The sequence below is a fragment of the Sorex araneus genome, chromosome 1, assembly GCF_027595985.1.
Source record: "Sorex araneus isolate mSorAra2 chromosome 1, mSorAra2.pri, whole genome shotgun sequence".
NCBI classification, from domain to species: Eukaryota; Metazoa; Chordata; class Mammalia; order Eulipotyphla; family Soricidae; genus Sorex; species Sorex araneus.
In genome coordinates this window covers 244,984,655-245,004,789 of record NC_073302.1, presented here as the reverse complement: position 1 = coordinate 245,004,789, position 20,135 = coordinate 244,984,655, and the positions used below count along the sequence as shown (strand labels likewise).

Here is a 20,135-nt window from a genome sequence, read left to right as displayed (position 1 = left end):
AAACTCTGCGCAGTCAATAGTAGGAAACAAATTATTACTTGATTACTTGGCTTATAAACATGAAAGATGCCCAAATTTCTATATAATAAAACACAAATTAAAGCCATGCTGAGGGGGGCTGGAGCAATAGCACAGCGGGTAGGGTGTTTGTCTTGCACGCAGGTGACCCGGGTTCGATTCCCAGCATCCCATATGGTCCCCTGAGTACTGCCAGGAGTAATTCCTGAGTGCATGAGCCAGGAGTAACCCCTGTGCATCGCTGGGTGTTACCCAAAAGAGAAAAAAGAAGAAAAAAAACATGCTAAGGGATAACATTTGCATTTCTCAAAATTTTTCACATTATGTACAAAGCCACTTTGTACATAAGCACTGTTACGGTTATTGACCTTTCTGAATGCAAAAATTTGGATGTAATGACTTATATGTTCTATTTAGGATTCCATGAATGGGATTCATTCAGGCAAAGACCCCAAATGAATGCAACTTTGACCTTTTCTCTTAATGCAAAAGTAGTAATGCAGTAAATATATGGTCATTCTTTGCCTAGAGGAAAAAACCATCCAAGCTAGAGAAACGATACTTGAAATTACTCCCTGGGCTGCAAATACACTTCAGAATAAGTACAAAAATTTAAATTGATGTCTTTGCCTGCCTGTTGGAATATGACAATGTGAAAATAGTCATTTTCATTTTTCTATATATATATATGTATATATATATACGCCTGGTAAAAGATTGGAATAAAATAGCATCTATTTTGTATTTTCAGATGACATTCAGAAAGCAGTCATCATAACGATAGGATCTGCTGATTATATATTATAAGTCCTAGTTACTTCTGATCATGGGGATTCTATTCATTAAGAGAAAATGAAATTCATAGAGAACCCCAGTGTTTTGATCTTTTCATTCTCACCTTTTTACTCAGAAAACCTTACAAATGGAGAATGCGATTGATTTATAATTATATTCATTTCACTTAGAATTAGATGCCAGCCTAAGCCAGCAGTGAAATGACCAAGATGCTAACAATGAGAAAGATAAAAGAAGTAGCAAACCTCAATTACCCAGCAGAAAAGTATGCAAGTAATCTGAGTTATTGGGCAAACAAATTTTCTAGCACCTGGAAGATCAGCCACCTCCATGCAGCCATCACTCCAGACAGAAGTATTTATTCCTAGCCATCAAAAGCATTTTATCATTTACAGCAACACTTGTGACAAAATGACTAAGGTCTATAAAGGAAAAGAACAATCCTGGCATTCTTTGCAATTCTTGCCTTCTCGAGAAGTGTAGTGTTTTTCAACATTATATAAACTCCCATGTTATTACTATTGCTGACATTTTACCAGAATGGGCTTAGTAAATGTATAATACCCCAAAATTTTATGCTTTGGCAATATCTTCCGTTGACTATCAAATAATCCTAGCTGAGTATTTAAGAGCTGCAAAATTTTCATAGCTGGTAAAAATAACATACCTAATCATAATCTTAACTTTTTACTTGATGCTATTCCCCAAATTGCTGCATGAAAGACTCTTGCATGTATCTTTGCTGTTCTATAGGAGAGATTCTCAATTTTTGGATAGGTGTGGCACTTATGAACTTGTCCAAGAATAGTTTAAGATATGAATATATTAGGATTATGACTATGTATGCTCCTTTTAAAACTCTACTGGGTGTTTTCACTAATTTTTTTGCTATCAATTATTAAAAATAAATGCCATCATTTATTTATTTTAGTTCATCAGATGAATGAAATCAGATTGTATTTTAAAATTTAAGAAAATGTAGAGACCATAATTAAAATTCTGTTAAAGATAGATTCAAGCATACAGTGGTCTAAGACCACAGCTCCATCAGTCCCCACCTCAATAGGCCCCAACCCTCAAGCCATCTCCCAGTTATGGTAAGCTTTGTCCAGTAGGCCAGTTCTCAGATTTTGTACATTCTTGGCAATTTAACTAGTTATTCTATTATATTTTTTTAATTTAGAACCCACTTAGGAGAGAAATTATGTACAATAGAGACTGAGCATTATTTTCATAAAATGTATTGTTCCTTAAAAGTGTATGACTGCCTAGTCATATTTTATCTGTTGTTTCCTATTGTACTTTTAAATATCAAAATGTAGGTGATCTTTCTAATGCTCTCTATCTTAATATTACCTCTTATTATATTGTTCATATACACTGGAGTCTTTTGGTTTTGTTTCTATTTTATCCATTCCATATAAAAATCTTTCATGCAATCAGATATATCTATATATTTTCAAAGATTTTGTACTTTTGATTTGTATTGATTATACTTCTGCATTGCTTCAAAATGTGAAAAAAACCTATGAATTGGGATTTGGGGTGAATGGGGAAATCATTTTCAGTATTTTGGGTATATTCAATATTTTAGATATATTTAGATATATGTATAATAATGACTTGGAATGAGAGTATATCACAAGGAAATGAAAACCTGTCTAGTAGAAATTCAAACACTGAGACACACAGAAGGAACCAGACACTGCAAGCCAGCAAATATTGGAAATAGGTGAAAAAGATGAGGTAGTATAAATAAAAATATATAGAAATGAAAACTAAGATTTAGGGAATAAAACCACATTCATTTTCAAAGTAATGTAGACAGGCTAGCTGTCAATATCACAAGGCAGAGACAGTAAAACTTTGTTCCAAAAATTAGTTGTGTATGAGAGAATCCTTAAAACAATGAAATGAAAAAGATCCATCAGAAATTGAAACTAAAAGGAGGTTATGGGAAATTTCGCATCACATAGCATATAACCTTGTCTCAGTGTTAGAAAGATGAAACCTTTTAGTTAGGATTTCCAAGGCAACCAGGATTTGAGAAGTTTAAGATGCTGGAGTGGAAGGTGAAGAGGGAAAATAAGGTATTAGTATGAGCAGCTTTGCCCCCTCAACGTATCTAGCAATTTGTTAGAGGAATAGAGTGAGAGGTTGAATCGCCAGAAGGATTTAGCAACAGCCTCGAAGCACGGAGGAGATAGAAGAGGGAGTTCAGAACTCTTCAGAAAGAACACCTAAAGCTTTCATCTGGGATTGTGGAATATACTGTAGGTGTAAGGGTAAACTAAAAACAGATCAATGTTTAAAAACTTCCAGCCTAAAGTAAGTGGTGATCCCTTACTGGATTACGGCAACCTGCTAAATAGCCCTGTCTGGAGTAAGATCATCAACAAAGTATCCACAGATTGAAGGTCAATAAGAAAGTCAATATTCAACAACAGGATAGAGGCATACCAATGAAAGAATCAAAAAGAGAAAATCTCCATAAGATGTTTTTAGGTAATCCAGGTAGCCAGGTACCTCTGAGATTAATATTAAAGAAAGATTAAAACATGAAGTCTAGGAACCTGGAATTTCACAGAATCAAATGGAAATTTTCAGATTATAAACAGGTTAACTGAAATTACACACCCAAAATATAGATTTAAAAGCAATTTAGAAGTAGCTCATGAAATGAATACTAATCCAGAAGATGAAGAGAATAAAACTAGGCAGATTAGAATAAAAGATAAAGAAAACATGAAACATCTATTATACTTGAAATTGGAGTTTGCAATATTTACGGGTGGAGATAAAATGGAGCAGAAGCAATATTTGGAAAATCCTTTGACCATTCTTTTCAAACTGACAAGACATTGGGCCATAGATCTTCAGTGTCACTATAAACACCAGGAAGGAGAAAAATAACCTATATGTAGGCACATAATGAATAATAAAGCTGCTAAAACACAGAGACCAAGGAAAAATCCTAAATAAGTGAAAACTAATAAGATATAATGGTTTCTAAAAAAGAGTAAAATAAGGTAATATAAAGGACCATAGGAGTCCAAGTGGGTATTCCACTTTGACAATACCCAGAGTAACTTTTATTCCAGCAGAGCATCCCAGGCCAAGACAATTTTGGAGAAATTGTATGCAATCTTCTTCCCAGAGTTATGTTCTACTTTTTCCACTCTCGAGAAGCCCATGACTCTCTTGAACCCATATCCTTTATCTCTCCCACCATGTTTCTCTAATTTCTTCAAATAAAACTATTTTGCTTTACTAAAAGAAAATCCAAATTCTCAGAGAGGAAAGTAAGTAGAAATTTCAAAATATCACCAGTAAATTGCTGAAAATTAACAAATCTTGAATTTTCTATTGATCTGAACAGGCTTAACAAACAGACATTTCAAACATTCTTCAGAAATATGGGATATGGACCTAGGCAGAAACAAGAAAATGACCAAGCAATAGAAGTAACAAAGACTCAATCTATATGAAGTACTAGGTAACCAGAGCATTTATAGTGTCAAAAGTTTTTAAAAGTTACATAGAAAATCGGAAAAAATGATATAAAAATAACAGAAGCAAAGTTAAAATGTGCAAAAGTTTTTGTTTTCTATGAAGCAGTATAAATTGTATCCAACTCTATAGGTAAAAGCTAAATATAATAACTAAAAGGACTTAAAATATGTAAACAGGGGTTATAATGAATGGTCAATTCTTGGTTCAAAAGAAGGTAAGAATAGAGAAATCAAAATATGTGCAATTTAATTTTCTTAAATTGTTAGGGCGATTTAAAGAAATTATAAGAGGAGATATTTAAATCAAATAATCTGGGCTGGAGCAATAGCACAGAGGGTAGGGCGTTTGCCTTGCATGCTGGCTGACCTAGGTTTGATTCCTCTGCTCCTCTTGGAGAGCCTTGCAAGCTCCCCGTGGCATATTTGATATGCCAAAAACAGTAACAACAAGTCTCACAATTATTGGTCCCCGCTCGAGCAAATTGATGAGCAACAAGATGACAGTGACAAAAAACAGGATGGAATGATATATATGACAAAAATTATTACCAAAAGAAAATTGACATAGCTGTGTTGATAACAAATGAGGCAAACTTGAAAGCAAAAAGCATTTTTTTAAATAAAAGAATCAGTATAAAAATTAAAATTTTTGTATCATAATTCGAGAGTGGGTAGAAAAAATATAAATTAAATAAGAGGTTAGGTATGCAATAAAAATACCATTTGTAAAGGCACCAGAATGAGACCTTAAATACGAGGTAGCACAGTTATAAGTAAACATGTCCCTGGTATTAATTCGATTCCCGCACAATTCCCCAAGCACCATTGGAGTGGTTTGGGTAATTCCTGGCAATTCAGGACCTGGGCAGAATGAGCCTTTTCACTGAGCCACAGGCCCAGCAGGTATAGAATCTCCTGTGGGGTCCTTGAATCTCCTGAGCACTGCTAGGAATACCCTACCCCTCATACCATTGGGATAGTATTTGCACTTAAATATTTTGTGGCCATAGATGAAGTTTCTAATTTAAGGAAGTTAAGGCAAACCTTTGTAATTTAGCAAAGTCATGCAAATCTAATTTTTCTGCTTTTCTTTTCCCCCCTTGGGGTGGTATGAGCATCACTGTCCTACTGTGCCCTGGAGCTCAGGACTTATTCCTGACTCTGTATTCAGGGATCATTCCTGTTAGGGCTCAGAGGATCATATAAGGTGCCAGGGATCAAACTCAGGTCAACCATGTATAAGGCTCACACCCTATCCATTAGTTTGGGGCTGACAATTTAATTTTGATCATACTCCAAGGGCACTTCAATATTTGGAACTCTACCAAGAAAACAAAATGTATCCATAAATTGAAAGGGGAAATTGATCATGGAGCTAGATGCTCATAAGACCTTAAAAACATTGGTAGGAAAAAGCAGGTTAGACCACATTCAAAAATAAGCTTCAGCCCTAAGGATCTAAATATAAAACATCAAACAAAATACAGAATATGTATCCTCCTGAAACTTCTCCTAGAGCTTTCATTTCTAAGTCTTTGAAGGCCCTATTAGAATTTAATCTTTCCCCTCAACTGTTCCCTCTTTGGCTACAGACTTGTGGTATAGTGTGTATGTTATCTTCGCTTTTCCAGTGTTTCCTTACCCTTTTTCTCTGTCATTGTGAGCAATCTCTAAATGCTTACTCATCTTGCTGCATCCCGCCAAGCCTAGCTACACAATACTTTTCTGGGGCTAGAACAATAGAACAGTGGGTAGAGCATTTGTCTTGCATGTGGCTGACCCTGACCTGAGTTTGATCCTCGGCACCTCAGATAGTCCCCTGAGCCTGCCAGGAGTGATCTGAGTGCAGAGTTAAGTGCAAGCCCCACCAGGTGTGGCCCCAAAACCAAAAAGAAATATTTTGCTAAAATGACATCCTCTCCCTGAGAACCTGTCCAACCTCTCTGCCTTCTAGAGAGAATCTAGGATTCTTCCTGGGAAGTGAAAGGGCATGATATTTTGAGTCACTGACCCCAGATAACTCCTGTTTATGGGCTATGTCATCCTATGCTATCTGCTTCTCTTTAGACTGTTTTCTGTCAGGTGACTTAAGACACTATTGGGCTGTAATCACTGCCCAGAAACAACTAATGTCCTAACTAGTGCTATTAATCTTGACTGAGATGTGGGAATTAAATATAGCTATGAGAATAAAAAAATGGGTGACCTCCCAGCATCTTCCTCACAAATAGGATGGTATGTACTTGGGTAAAACTAGAGAATTTGACAGCGTTTTTTCCTCATCTGCACCTTCTTGTCCCTCTTCTAATCGCATCTTCAATGTTGACATTCTTGGTGTTCCTCACTCCTGATTGTGCCTTAGAATCATTTGGCCCTACCACAGACCACCTAAATCAGAATGTACTTCGTGGATTTTTGTGTGTAGCTGAGCTAGAGAATCACTTGTTCTTTGTTCTCTTGTTTCTAGTAGGATGGCCCAATATTGCGTAGCTCAGAAACCATAAGTGCATGTATATATGTGTATATATGTGTATATAATTTTTTCTTTTGAACCAAGCTCTAATTCCTAAGGAAGGTAGTACATGCAGCAGTTTGAGCAGGGATTGGCATTAGAAATTTAGAGATGCAGTTCTACTACTAGATGGAAAGGCAGCCAGCAAGCCATAGGACATTTCAGTCCTCTGGTGTTCCCTAACTAATCAAATGACACTGGGATCTTCTGTATATCAAACTGTAACATTTTCAGTGGAAAAATAGCCAAGTCTTGCAAAATTTGAAAATCCTAGAAAAGCGGTTGTTATTGTTTAGTGTTATTGTTTAGTGTTCCTATCATAATCAAGGAAAGTCTTCACTGTGCTATGTAGCTATGGACCTTGCACCAACCAGCTCACGTTTTAAACCTGTTTACTCATAAATCGGAGCTACCTATTTTGTGGATGATGTATTCACCAGTCGTTTTCAATTGCTGGACCACAGGCATAAAGTTGCTAAAAGCCACTGGTCTACTGGAATGGTGATTAACTGCTCATTTGAAATTAGCTATGCACACAGGTTCTAGTGTATTGATGTTGCAATATCAAAAACCACTGAAGTAAGCAGTAAGAAAAACCCCAAATTTATTGTTGCCTGGTTATTAACCTGCCTTTTTCACTGCAAAGCTGTGGAGAGAATTGCACAAGTCTTTGATTTCAAGTCATTGTTAATCTCATAGTCTGTTAGTAGATAGTGGCACCTATGTGAACAATAAGTAGAGAAAATATTTCTACTTGAAAAACTCAACTTTACAACCTAGTAGTCCCTGAGATTTGTTTTAAACAGACTGCTGAGAGGGCAGACACAACTGACTTTGCTGCCTGGAGTTGTCCTTTTAGTGTCTTTCCCTAACCTTTACTGACTGATAGGGATGTCAATCTTGACAAAATAACTATATAATTAACCTGAGTTAGGTTGAAAAGCCCTGGTGAAATGTCCTAATGGGAAGTGTGACAGACACTGGATGTACTTGAAATGCTTTTCCCATGAAGAATCCCTGCCACCATCCTCTGCCCTCTTCTCTTACTAATAGTACCCAGTAGATTCTATTCTTTGTTTTGGGGTCACACCTGGCAGTGCTTGGGTCACACCTGGCTCTGTGCTCAAGAGTCACTCTTGTGGTGCTTGGAGGATTAAAGTTTGGTGCTGGGATTGAATGGGTTGACCGCATGTAAGGCATGCACCTTAATCCCTGTATTCTCTCTCCAGCACAGCAGCTGGTATATTTTTTCTATCCCAGAAGCTCTGTATTATCTGTTATGTGCATGCTATAACTTTATGTTGACCTTGATTCCTGTTATGATAAATGTCTACTTCCCCGAGAAACTTGGGACTTAGAGTAGTGAATTTGAAAGCATGAGACTGGGAAAACATTTGTAGTGTTGGCTTTGGCAGTTATTCCTAATGTTGGTACTATTGGTGTATACATTCAGGCAAGACAAATTTGTTGTGGACCAGTGGCATGGCCAGATTTTTCTTCCTTACAGCAAATAAGATAACTTGCTGTATTATAATTTGCTGTATTATAATGCATCTCCTAAATAAATCAGTAGATTGTGATTGAGCTGTCTGGTTTCATTGAGAACAAGTCCCCTTGGGAGACACGAATGCTCATTTCCAACGAGACCCTGAGAGAGAGTCCCCACTTACCCACTGAGATGGTCCACACAGCAATAATTTTGAGGAATGCCTTAGTTCTGGAGTTGAATCGGCTGTGATGGATGGGATTCTGGATGGCCACATAACGGTCCAGGGAGATGGCACAGAGGTGCATGATGGAGGCCGTGGAGAAGAGCACATCCAGGTAGATCCAGACAGCACACAGCTTGCTGGGCAGCGGCCAGCGGTAACCTAGGGTGCAGAAGATTGACATGAGTAAGCAGCCTTCTGGCCGTTGGGTATCTGGACTCTGCCCAGCCTTTCAAGGCCGGGAAAGGCTTAGGTGACATCTGTCTCCAACCTGGGGGAAAGCATAGGTGGCAGCAAAGGGCACACAAGATGTGTTTAGCATTTCAGAAGTCTGATAGGAACGGTAGTTAAGAATAAGATCACACACACAAGTGAACAAAAGGGCGTGAAAATGTTGGTGGCTGAAAATTATGGCAATGTATGTGGTAAATGGCTTCTTTCTCCTTGTCTATTTTTGGTGTCTTCCCCCCCCCTCAAATGACTTAGGTCAACTTAGAATTTTGTTGGGTTCTCTGCAAGTACCATTCACCGTTCAGTTATTATTCATCCTTTGCTCATCTTTCAGTCTGTGGGTCCTTGGGGTTAGGCCCATCTGTTAGTCATTATTCTATCTGCTTTGTCTCCCACTGAGATGGCATTTAGAAATCTCCCAACATGCTATTAGTATGAATGAATGAAGGATTCAAAATCAAGAATGAAATGCAATTTTTTATAACACAAGAAACAATTTTGTTCGGTGTGAGCTTAGATCTGGGACCTGGGGGGAGGGGGATATGCTGGTGTAGGGGATGAAAACAATGGTGAAATGATGAAGAACTGCACATTCTTGCCCTGAGAACTGCCCCAGGGTGGTAATCCCAAACCTCAACATCAGCTTTGGTTACTTTATAGCAAGGAGCTGCTGGTCACCCACCACCTCTGGGGCTTCTATCAGTCTGCTTCTATCAGTAGGGTGGTGAAGTTGCTCTTTCCAAGTAGTTCCCAAGTAGTAATGGTCCCTGACCCACACTTTGGTAATCTTTTTAGATAGGGTGCTTTCCCGTTGACTGCCCACTTAGTATCGCTGGCCAGTTTTGCTCTGGGCACTGATGCCTGGATTGGCAGTGGTGGACCCCCTAGCACCAGTGTTTGTTAGCTTCCAAATGATCGTTGTCTGTCATATTAAGAGCACCGCAGGAGCTTACCTGTTGTCTGGGGAACTTAGAACATGCCCTTTAGGCCATCAACCAAGTGTCCTGTCTGGTTTTAGAGTGGGAAAAACATCAAACAGTCCTAGAAACAATTTAGTCTTGGCCACAGTAACAGGCAACAGCAGTAGAACTGTGTGCAAGTCAGCAAAATGATAAATCACACCTTTCCTCCTAATATTCCAGACCCACAAAGATAAACTATCTGTGGACCAAAAGGTATTCTTAACAAAGTGCCAGCAAGGCTGTTCTGGGCAGAAAAGGGTGCCAGAGGCACACATAATTTATCATCTTTCACTTTGGTTATTTGCTAAGAGCTTGAGCTTAAATTAGAGCCTTTTCTTTAGCAGCGCCTGAGGGGTGGAGGGAGGGTGTGTGTGTGTGTGTGTGTGTGTGTGTGTGTGTGTGTGTGTGTGTGTGTAGGGGGGGGAGGATGTGTGTGTGTGTGTGTGTGTGTGTGTGTGTGTGTGTGTGTGTGTGTGTAGGGGGGGGAGGATAATGCTCAGCCCGGTCGGAAATGATGTGGGTTCTTTTAGTTTTGCCTGCAAGGAGGCTGCGGTGGACTGGACTCCTGGTTTCCGTGAGGTACATGAAGGGTTTGAGCGGGAGTGGGGGTGTGGTCCTTCCTAGTTCAGCCCATGGTGGAGATCCAGTTCAGGGAATGATAAAGCGCCTGGCTGAACTCTCTGTACAAGGAGCGGTTGCCGCCAGGGGGCGCAGTTGCACCCCCAGAGGGCGGTCCTCGCTGCTTACCGCTCCCAGGGAAGGTGCCTGCCTCCAATCTCCCTCTCTTGGGGTCACCCTTGAAACCCCTCCCTGGTCTTAGCTTCCCCTGGGAGTCACCTCCACCTCCCCAGATTTCCCTTTGAGGAGAATGAATTTTATAGGGTGCAAGAGAACCTGCAGAAAATCGAGGCAGTGACAATGAGCTGAATGAAATTCTGTGATACTTGAGTAGTCAAGTGGGAGTACTTGCATTGCGCATTACAGACCCTCTCCCAATTCCTAGTTCCTTCCTCCTTTAAACGCTTTAGGATGGGATTCTAATATGTTTTAATCATTAGCCCCTTAAGACGTGGCCAGAAACATCCCCCTCTTCATATCCCGGAACCTGTTTCTAGCTTGGGGTGCTGTTAGAAGTCTCAACCTTCTCTCTTCCAAGGGAAGAATCTGTTACTCATAATTTGAAAAGAATATCACATTCTGCTTCCCGCTGAAGCCGTCCTAGTGTTTGCTGACTTGCTGAGAGATGTGACTGTTTCAAAGTCTGTTGAGAAGAAAGCAAGATTAATCTATTCCCTTTTGTTTCCCATCCTCCTTCAAACCCGCCTGGAGTAGATGCAACAAGCCTCTTGAACGACTGGAGGGGCTAATGCAAAGGCATCCGTCCAAAGGAGCTGGTCTAGGCAGGAAATAATTAAAATGGGAGTGATTCATTTATCCTAATGGAGACCCACGTTTTAACATTAAAGTCACTGCACCACTAACACTGTCTGCAATGGTTCCAAGGTGACTGGGGAGGTTTCACCATGCCATTATAAGTGTTGAAAACTGTGACAAAGATAAAACTGCTCTGCAGGGCTGAGAAATTTAGAAGAACAGAAATTAAGTGGATTCAGAATCCACTTAAGGCAAGTGCTTGTCCTATGATTGTATTGAGGCATTTACAATCATTGCTGCATAACAAGTTAGAAGTTTCAAGCACAAAACTCTCCAATAAGCATAGGTGATAATTAATTTAAAAAAAAAAACACCTTATTTTAAGTTTGAAAATGGACTAGCTGGACAGACCTTGTCTACACACAAGCCTTGCATTTAGTTTGTCCCTGGAGGCCCATTTCATTTCAGTTGCTAAGGACATGCACACGCTCCCTGTTCCCCGTGTGGGCACCGCTGGGGAATGAACGCCACTCACCATAGAGGATGGTTAGCATGGACACGGGCATGACAAGGAAACCCAGCAGCATATCAGCTATAGCAAGTGACATCAGGAAATAGTTGGTGGCGTTCTGCAGCTTTTTCTCTAGGGACACTGCCATGATGACGAGTATATTTCCAGCAATGGTTAGAATGATCACTACAGCTGTCAACAGAGCCGACCAGTTTTTTTCCTGAAGATGAAGTAAGGAGAAGCAGGGTGGTGAGTGGCAGCCCTCACAGGAAAGGTTGGTGCGGTTTTCTGAGTCCGTCAAGTTAAATGCGTCCGAAGTGTTCGCTTCACCGGAGTTAAAGTCATCATTTAATTGCATTAAGGAGTTCATACTTGATCCCAAGGAAGTGTTTTCTTTGCAGAGAATATCCATGGCTAGGCTGGAACTTGCAGCAAGAGGAAGTGTTGAACTCGTAAGTTACATGCTCTGCTCACCATCCGTCTTTGTCTCCGCAGCTGCCACACTGATGCTGGTATCCTTCGGGGGTCCTTTGGGGGGCTGCGTTCCTCCCATCATGACAGCAGGAGTGAAAGAAAGGCAACATCTCTATTTCCTTCCTTGGCAATTTTAGTAGTCAGGGTTTGGTTTCTTCTTTTTTTTTTCTTTTTCTCCCTCTCTAAAGTCAAATCACAAAAGCGAAATGAACTTTTAACAGAGGTTGCAGAGTCTTGAGCATTCAGGGAGAAAAATGTGATCCTGGCCAAGAAATAAAAGTTTTGTAACTACTGGGGACTCTGTTAGCTCATTCTGTCAGCTCAGCTGGTCGCACTAGTTCAGCCACAGCAGCAAGAAACTCATATGCTCTCCGAAACAATAGGGCTGAACGGCATTCTCCATTTAGAAAGTCAATTAAAAATGCATCCAATGTTAATCCTATAGTAATTAGATGTACTCTGGGTTATAGTTCTCAGTCAGTCTTAGGCTGGTTTGCCACAGCAGCTGCCAGGAATTTCAGCTTATGTCGTTCAGTTAATAAAAGAAAAAAAAAGTCTTAAAAGATTAGCAGCCAACTTTCCTCACTAGAATTTCTCATGGAATTGGTTACATCTTGGCCAAGTATGATTTCACGCCAGCAAGAGAATTATATAGCAATAAATTACAGCAGCACGCGAACATGAGAACTTACATGCCGTCTCCAGCATCCACACGTTAGATACACTTTGTTCTTCGGGGACTCCGTGCATGTCTCATAGTAAGGAAGCCGCGGTAGAGTTTCTTCTTCAGAGCTTTCCAGAGCAGAAGAGGATCATAATTTGATTTCTGTTTTTGCTGACTCCAAACACTGCATGCAAGAGTCAAGCCAATTCCAGCGCTGCGGGGTCCTGGTTGGCTTTCTCCGTGCCCACTCAGCTGGGCGACTGCCTCTGCATGTGCAGCTTGCCTCGGCGAGACAGATGCACATTTAGAAACCATTCACAAGCCCCTCTCAAAGTCGCACAAAAGAAACCGCTCAGTGAAGTAGGAAGAGCTGCCTGCGCCGAGGGAGGGACGCGTGGTTTCCTGGGGAATGGACTGGCTGCTGCTCCCTCGTCAGACCTCCCTCGCTCTGTCATAAACCGCAAGGTAGCAACGACCAGGCAGGGCGAACGGAACAGCTGTTTTTTTTCCCTCCCCTTTCGTCCTTTTTTGTTGTTGTTGTTAACATTGGAAAGTTTTCCTTTGTTTTTAAAAGGGAGAAACTGGAGAAATCATCATTTGTACAGATTCCTAAGGCAGGTAAGCCCCACTGTGATTTGAGTTTTAGAATGAAGGCTGAAGAGATAACACACAAAGGGTAAAAAAAAAAAAAAATAACTGTGACCCTGGGAGCAGGAGGCACTTCAGCCTGGAGCCTGACTGCCCACCGTGCAATTAGAGCCTGGGCTGGTGTGGCCACGCAGTTCTTTGGCAATCAGTCTGATCAAGTGTTAGTATCCTGCCTGTTAAATATACCATTCAACGCTGGTGTTCTTTAGCAGACATATGCCAGCTGAACCTATCTCAAAACCTCCCATGTGGGAGAACATAATCTGATTGTTTTTGAAGGTGGCTCTTGCAGCTTGTCTGCCTTGAACAAATATCCCCTTCTTGGGTTCTCCAGAAGGACTGGCCAGATCTACATCTATGCGCATGTGAATAGATGGGTCTGTGATGCTATACACACATATTCTCTACCCTCTCTCTCTCCCCTCTCTCCCCCCCCTCTCTCTCCCCTCTCCCCCTCTCCCCTTTCTCCCTTCTCCCCTCTCCCCCCTCTCACCTCTCCCCTCTCTCCTCCCCTCTCCCTTTTCCCCTCTCCTCTCCCCTCTCTCCCCTCCCTTCTCTTCTCTCCCCTCTCTCCTCTCCCCTTTCTCTCTTCTCCCCCTCTCCCCTCTCCCCTGTCCCTCTCTCTCCATTTTTCTTTGCATTCTCCAGAGGCACATTTAACTGCTCTCAACCTTCAACATATTATTGATCAAATATGGACCTTCAAAGCTATTTATTTTCCTCAATAGCCCACCTAACTATCCAGCATTTTGCTGGGCATCCAGCTTCTCACGTTTCTTTCTGTAGCCTCAGAGATGGGGGCCTCAGTACCTTTCTCTCCCATTCCCTGCTCACCTCTCAGTCCACTTTCTCCACCAACCCCCTTGGGCTCACCTTCTGTTGAACTAACTGGTGTCTATCACTGATTCTGCTTCACGCTCCTGCTAGACTTTTCCTTGGTCCTCAGTGTCCTGTTGCATGAGGATTTCTAGCTCTCTTCTCCACCCCACAGCTCTAGCCTTTTTTTTTTTTTTAAATCAGAGGTGCCTTGTACATCTCGGAGGCTGGTGCACAAGAGTCTCTTTCACTGTCCATTTTTGACATCCTCATGATCTGCTGCACCCCTGCCCCAAAGAAGAGCATGATGATCACCGCACACCCTCCAGCTGGCAGCTGGGGGTATTAGCTTAGGGCTAAAGTCGCTGCATTGTTTTAAGCCCTTGTTCTATAACTCTAACAGTAGAAATCTGGACAACCAATTTCGCACCCCCCACCCCCCCAAGTCTTAGTGTTCTCACATGTAAAAAGGGATAATGGTAGGATTTCCCTCATTAGGTTGTAATGAAGCTGAAATGAGATGATGTGTATAAACATCTCACACCCAGCTTGGAAGCTAATGGGGTGGTGAATGTTAATCATTTTTGCTTGTGCTAATACTTGCATAGCACTAGGAAGAAATGTTGGGGTTCATGTCACTCCTGACCTAGACTGTTAGTGTCTATGTTCCTTTATGCCATCCTTGTGTGGCACTTGAACCACATCCTTTTTTTTTTTAATTTATTTTTTTTAATCACCATGTGGAAAGTTACAAAGTTTTCAGGCTTATGTCTCAGTTATACACTGCTTGAACACCTGTCCCTTCAGCAGTGCCCTTATTCCACCACCAGAAACCCCAGTATACCTCCCACCCCCCACCCCTGCCTGTGTAGCTGATAAATTTCACTTCATTTTCTCTTTACCTTGATTACATTCCATATTTCAACACAAAACTCACTATTGTTGTTGGAGTTTCCCCCCCAAAAAACAGCCCTGCTGAGAAGGAAGCAATTGATAATTAGTTTTCCATTGCTGAGAATTAAGAGATATGAAGTTGTGCGGCCGCAATTGTTTAGGATTTCTGTATTTTAGTATTTTAGTAATTAAGTCCAGGGAGATTTATATTAGAAATTGCATTATTTCCCTTCCTGGGGCAGCATGGGGCAATGGCTTAGTTCACAGTCTAGAGACATTGCTGCAAGCAGTTGCTGATACTAAAAGTAGTCTAGCTGGCCTCCGGATCGTGGTCGATCAGCAGCAGAGTGGCCGCACAAACGTGTGGCCACCTGGGTCGCGTCTCGGTGGAGCACGTGTCGCTATCACCCCTGGCCTGAGACTGCCCATGCGTCCCGCTGTTTCAATGAACCGCATCCTTGCCTTGCCCCTACCACCACCACTCTTCAAACCTGGACTCCTGTCACTATCCCATGAATTTACAGGTTTTTGAAGAGTGTAAGGATATTTTTTTTAAAACGTAGGATTCACTATACTTCTATACTTAGAATTCGCTGTGTCTGGAATGCTCTCACATCTCTTGTGTCCATCTGGCAATTCCTTCACAGTTTTCAAAGCTTGGTTCCAAAGTGTGTTCTTGGTGAAGCATCCTCTCTTGTGTAACCTTAATGTTGTAGCTTAATCATTCTGTGCTTTAAATTCTTTACCCACAAATTGGGAAAACTGTAATGATAGTTACGTTATGGGATTAACTAAAGTTGTTTGTACATAAAGTATCTAAAAAAATTTCAGCACTTGGTGGATTCGTTACTAATATCCAGCTTCCAGGTATCTAAGTTATCCACGAGCCTCCTTTCCCATGTAAACAAGGACAATAGTATTTACTACATCTTTTATTTGAACCCTTTATCTTGGCACTAAGCCCCATAAAGGCATAGACTATTTACCTTGTTTGTGGTCTGGAATGTAGTTGGTGTTTGTTGAATGAATGTACTGTTTTTATAATCCATTAACAGGCCTGTCTATATTAGATGGTGAGCTTCTTATTCATCTCTAATTTTGTAAAACCAAGCATGGTATTTTGTGTGTGCAGGGGAGCCATGCCTGGCTGTGCGCAGGGGCTATTCGTAGCTCTGGACTCAGGAGTGACCCCTGGCAGATCTCAGGGGATCAGATGTTATATCAGGGATTCTAATCAGGCTAGTTAAGATATAAGACAAGTATCTTAACCCTATACTATCTCTATAACTCCCAACTATGGCATTTATTACTGTGACATCCTCAATAGATGTATTTTGAAGGAATAAAAGGACAGTTTTAACAACACAGTATCAAGAAGATACGTAGGACCTCAAACAACTTTTTTTCCCTTGTTTTTTTGACCAATGAGGTATCAATTAAATTTTATTAAAGGGTAGGGGTAAAAGGAAATGTGATTTCAAAAACAATACTCCAGTCTGAAAGTTATTTCTAAAAGATACATCAAATTGTGTTATGGATTGTGTTAGGGCTCTTCTTGGAGATAATCTGACATTCTAAGTTTGTACCACATGAAGAATAGCCTTGACTAAACTAGTCAATGAATTTGTTGTTACATGCTTACATTTTTAAAATAATTTTCTTAGTAACCAACGTTATGTGCAGTTTAATACTTGCCATAGACAAAAAAGATGGGCAAAGTCTAGGCCTTTGTCTACAGATACTTAAACAGAGCTTGTCCATTAATAGCTTGAACTGGAGTTGGCAATTTTTTCTTGCAAGGCCAGACATACCTTTGAAATTGGGGGGCTGCAGCAGCAGGCACCGAGGCAAGCAGTTCAGTTCTCTGCTTGGGTGGGGGTACTTTCTGCCCTGCTGCTAGAATGTGGTGAAGTGGTTCACAGATGGCCCTGTTGGTCAGAGTCCTCATTCCATAGTATGCCTCTTTCCTCAGTCAGCTGAAATATCTGAGTCTGTTGTGAGCACATAGAAATCTGTATGTCCATCAAAGACAGCCTGGTTCTAGGGCTACTTTTTGGATATCTTGGGGTTTCTTTTATGTCACTGTTCAACTTAGTCCTTGGGAGTCCCTGGCTCCCTTATTACAGGGAATGATCTAAAGCGCCCTGGTTTCCTATATACCAGGCTGCATCAGAGTTGGCTTCCTGAAGAGCTGAACCCAAAAGATGCTTTTAAATTTGTTTTAAGGTCTTCATGTCATCTCTGGATGGTTACACATCTTACAGAGTACAGAAAGACCAGTGTTGCCTACATATCTACATGTTAATGACTGCTTCCTTAGCACAAATTTAGTAACTAATTTATAGACAACTGGCTTTGCTGTCTAATCCCTGCTGGAGGAATTTAAAGTCAACAACTACTAAATGGAATTTATTATTTTTTGTCAGAATTGTTCCATTACTTAATTGGACTTCCCATAGGGGCATTTTGGGAGCTAGTTTATCTTGGTTCACCAGCAAATTATTGCTCAAAATTAGATGTTGATATTTTTCCTTCCTGAGTGGCTAGTATTTATAGTCTTTATATTTTTCCCAGGCAAAACTTGGTTTCTGAACTGTCAGTGCCTCATAGATGTTGTTAAATGTGAGGAGGGGAAGTTTCTTGAGCAGTTAAATCTAGAACACGCTGTATCCTTTAGACTGCTGTGATACACATTAGCATATTCTAAAGTGAGAGAATCAGTAGTGAGAAAATTGATGTATATTTTTTCTGCTACCCCCCCCCAGTCTTGGGAGACACTTTCATTAAATTCAGTTGCAGTTTACATTAGTTAAAATGTAACCATTTCAAATGTACACTGTGATTTTCATAAACCAATATTCTCATGGAATCACTCAAATCCATATATTCACTCCTATATTTTCTGAAAATTTCCTCATGCTTGGTTTGACCTTAACTTAATGGAACATTTGGTATATTTTCACTTTACGTCTGACTTCTCAGACATTTAATTAAAAAGAAGATTAATGCTACTGCGAATAAACTTTGTAATTTTATTGTGGCAGTAGTATGAAAAACTGTTAAGTAGTTTAGTTATTTGAGGAAATCAGTTACTTTTTAAAATGTATTTTTAATATGTCAAGGCAACGTGAGTATAGAAGTGTAAATAATTGTTTGAGGGGTATAATGTTATGACACAACTCTACCACCAAAGAGATGATATTCCTACACTGCAATACATAGAACTCTTACCCACAATTTTTCTCCCTCATCGAAGAGAATATAGACTTGATTATTGTTCTCTATCCTTTTCAGATTTCTTAACTTTAAAAAAATTGTGGTAACTTTAATAATCAACTGACAATATATAATCATATAATTTTGCCTTGAATTGGGAGCACTGAATTTTTGAAACTCTTGTTCTTTAAGAATAAGTACTTGTGGGGCTGGAGTGGTAGCACAGCAGGCAGGGCATTTGCCTTGCAAGCGGCCGACCCTGGTTCAATTCCCAGCATCCCATAAGGTCCCCCGAGCACCACCAGGAGTAATTCCTGAGTGCAAAAGCCAGGAGTAACCCTTGAGCATAGCCGGGTGTGACCCAAAAAGAAGAAAAAAAGAATAGGTACCTGTTTGCTATTGAAATATTACTAATGCCTGAAAATGAGGGCAAAAAGATCACAGAAGATTTCTTGAATAATGTGTAATCCATTACTTCCTTTGGCTGCTTCAGTTCTCACATTTGAAATAAGACAGACATCCTGACCAATGCATGCCAAAAACATTGTCTTTGAATTACCTTCTGTATACCATTGGCTTAAAAGAAAAACCTACCTGAAACTAGCTAATCGCAGTCATATAAATCTTTCCAATTTTTTCTCAGTGATATTTTGTTCAGATATTACTGAGTGCTATGTCAAGCACTGTTCCTGGTGCTGGAGATGGACAACTTGATTCACTAACCTGAATATTGGTCAGTAACAATTATAAATATTGAGTTTAGAGAAGAAACAATTAGTGGTCAAATGGCACATCTGTGACCACCAATTAAAGTGTGATACTGGGTAAAGTCATCTAGAAAATGAGTAGAGATAGGGTAAGAGACAGTTCTGAACTATGGATTTATTCTAGTATACCAAGGTCAGGGATATGATTCTAGATAGTCAAGCAGACTAATAAGGAGTTTCTAATGAGAAAGGAGTAAAAATTAGTATTTTAGAAATGAGGTAAAGAAACATAGTTAAAGACGATGTTCGAATGGGTGAAATGTTCCTCGCAGTTTAAATTTAATAAAAACTGAGAGATGAGTGTTAACTCTGTCAAAATGAAAAGGTTGAGATTATGCTTATCTGATCAGGTTCAGTAAAAAATGAGGATAGAAAGAATGTAAATGTAGACAACTGTTTTAAGTATTTGCCATTGGAAAATAATGAGTGGCATTTAAAGTTAACGAGGAAATGGTTATTTTAAAGATGGGAATGACCTTTTAGAGTGGTAAGAGATAAATTAATGGTGTACTAGACACAGGTTGGACTTATGTCCCTGATTTCATCTTTTTTGCCCTTCAATCCCTACACAGAGGTATTCCTCCATTTCAAAAAAAGAGGATAGTGTATAGGTTTATATACAGGCAAGTGGTAAGTAGATATGTTGGTGGATGTAAGATGATCGTGGAGTTTTCAGTTCTTCATGAAGCTTTCAGTTCTCCGTGAAATAGTGTACATTTGAAATTGTTACATTTTAACTAATGTAGTTTGGAGAGCAGGAAGATTTTTGTTTTATGGAACATACCTGGTGGTGCTCAAAGTGCTCTGGCAGTGCTCCTGGTTCTGTGCTCAGGGGTCACTCATGGCAAGGTTCTGACAACCATATGCAGTTCTTGGGATTGAACCTAGGTTAGAAGCATACATGGCAAACAAACTTAGTTCCTGTATTAGCTCTCTGGCACCAAAGAAGATATTTTCACATACCATTTAAGTTATATAAAGAAAGTTGTCCAGGGAGATATTGTGACTTGGCTCAATTTAGGGAGCAGGTTT

General features: G+C 40.2%; 1 protein-coding gene and 1 long non-coding RNA gene across 2 annotated transcripts in view; one reads left to right on the top strand and one right to left on the bottom strand.

Moving 5' to 3' along the window:
* Positions 1–13,204, bottom strand: part of HTR2A (5-hydroxytryptamine receptor 2A) — a 62,745-nt gene extending 49,541 nt beyond the window's left edge. Inside the window, exons 1-3 of the mRNA XM_004604572.3 lie at positions 12,791–13,204; positions 11,649–12,280; positions 8,508–8,708 (exon numbers count right to left, since the gene is read on the bottom strand). Coding sequence (XP_004604629.1) covers positions 8,508–8,708; positions 11,649–12,036 — 589 coding nt within the window. The 5' untranslated portion in view covers positions 12,037–12,280; positions 12,791–13,204. The remainder of the gene's footprint in view (positions 1–8,507; positions 8,709–11,648; positions 12,281–12,790) is intronic.
* Positions 13,205–13,248: 44 nt separating this feature from the next.
* Positions 13,249–20,135, top strand: part of LOC129405540 (uncharacterized) — a 541,664-nt gene continuing 534,777 nt past the window's right edge. The window contains exon 1 of the long non-coding RNA XR_008630633.1: positions 13,249–13,380. This is a non-coding gene — a long non-coding RNA (uncharacterized LOC129405540). The remainder of the gene's footprint in view (positions 13,381–20,135) is intronic.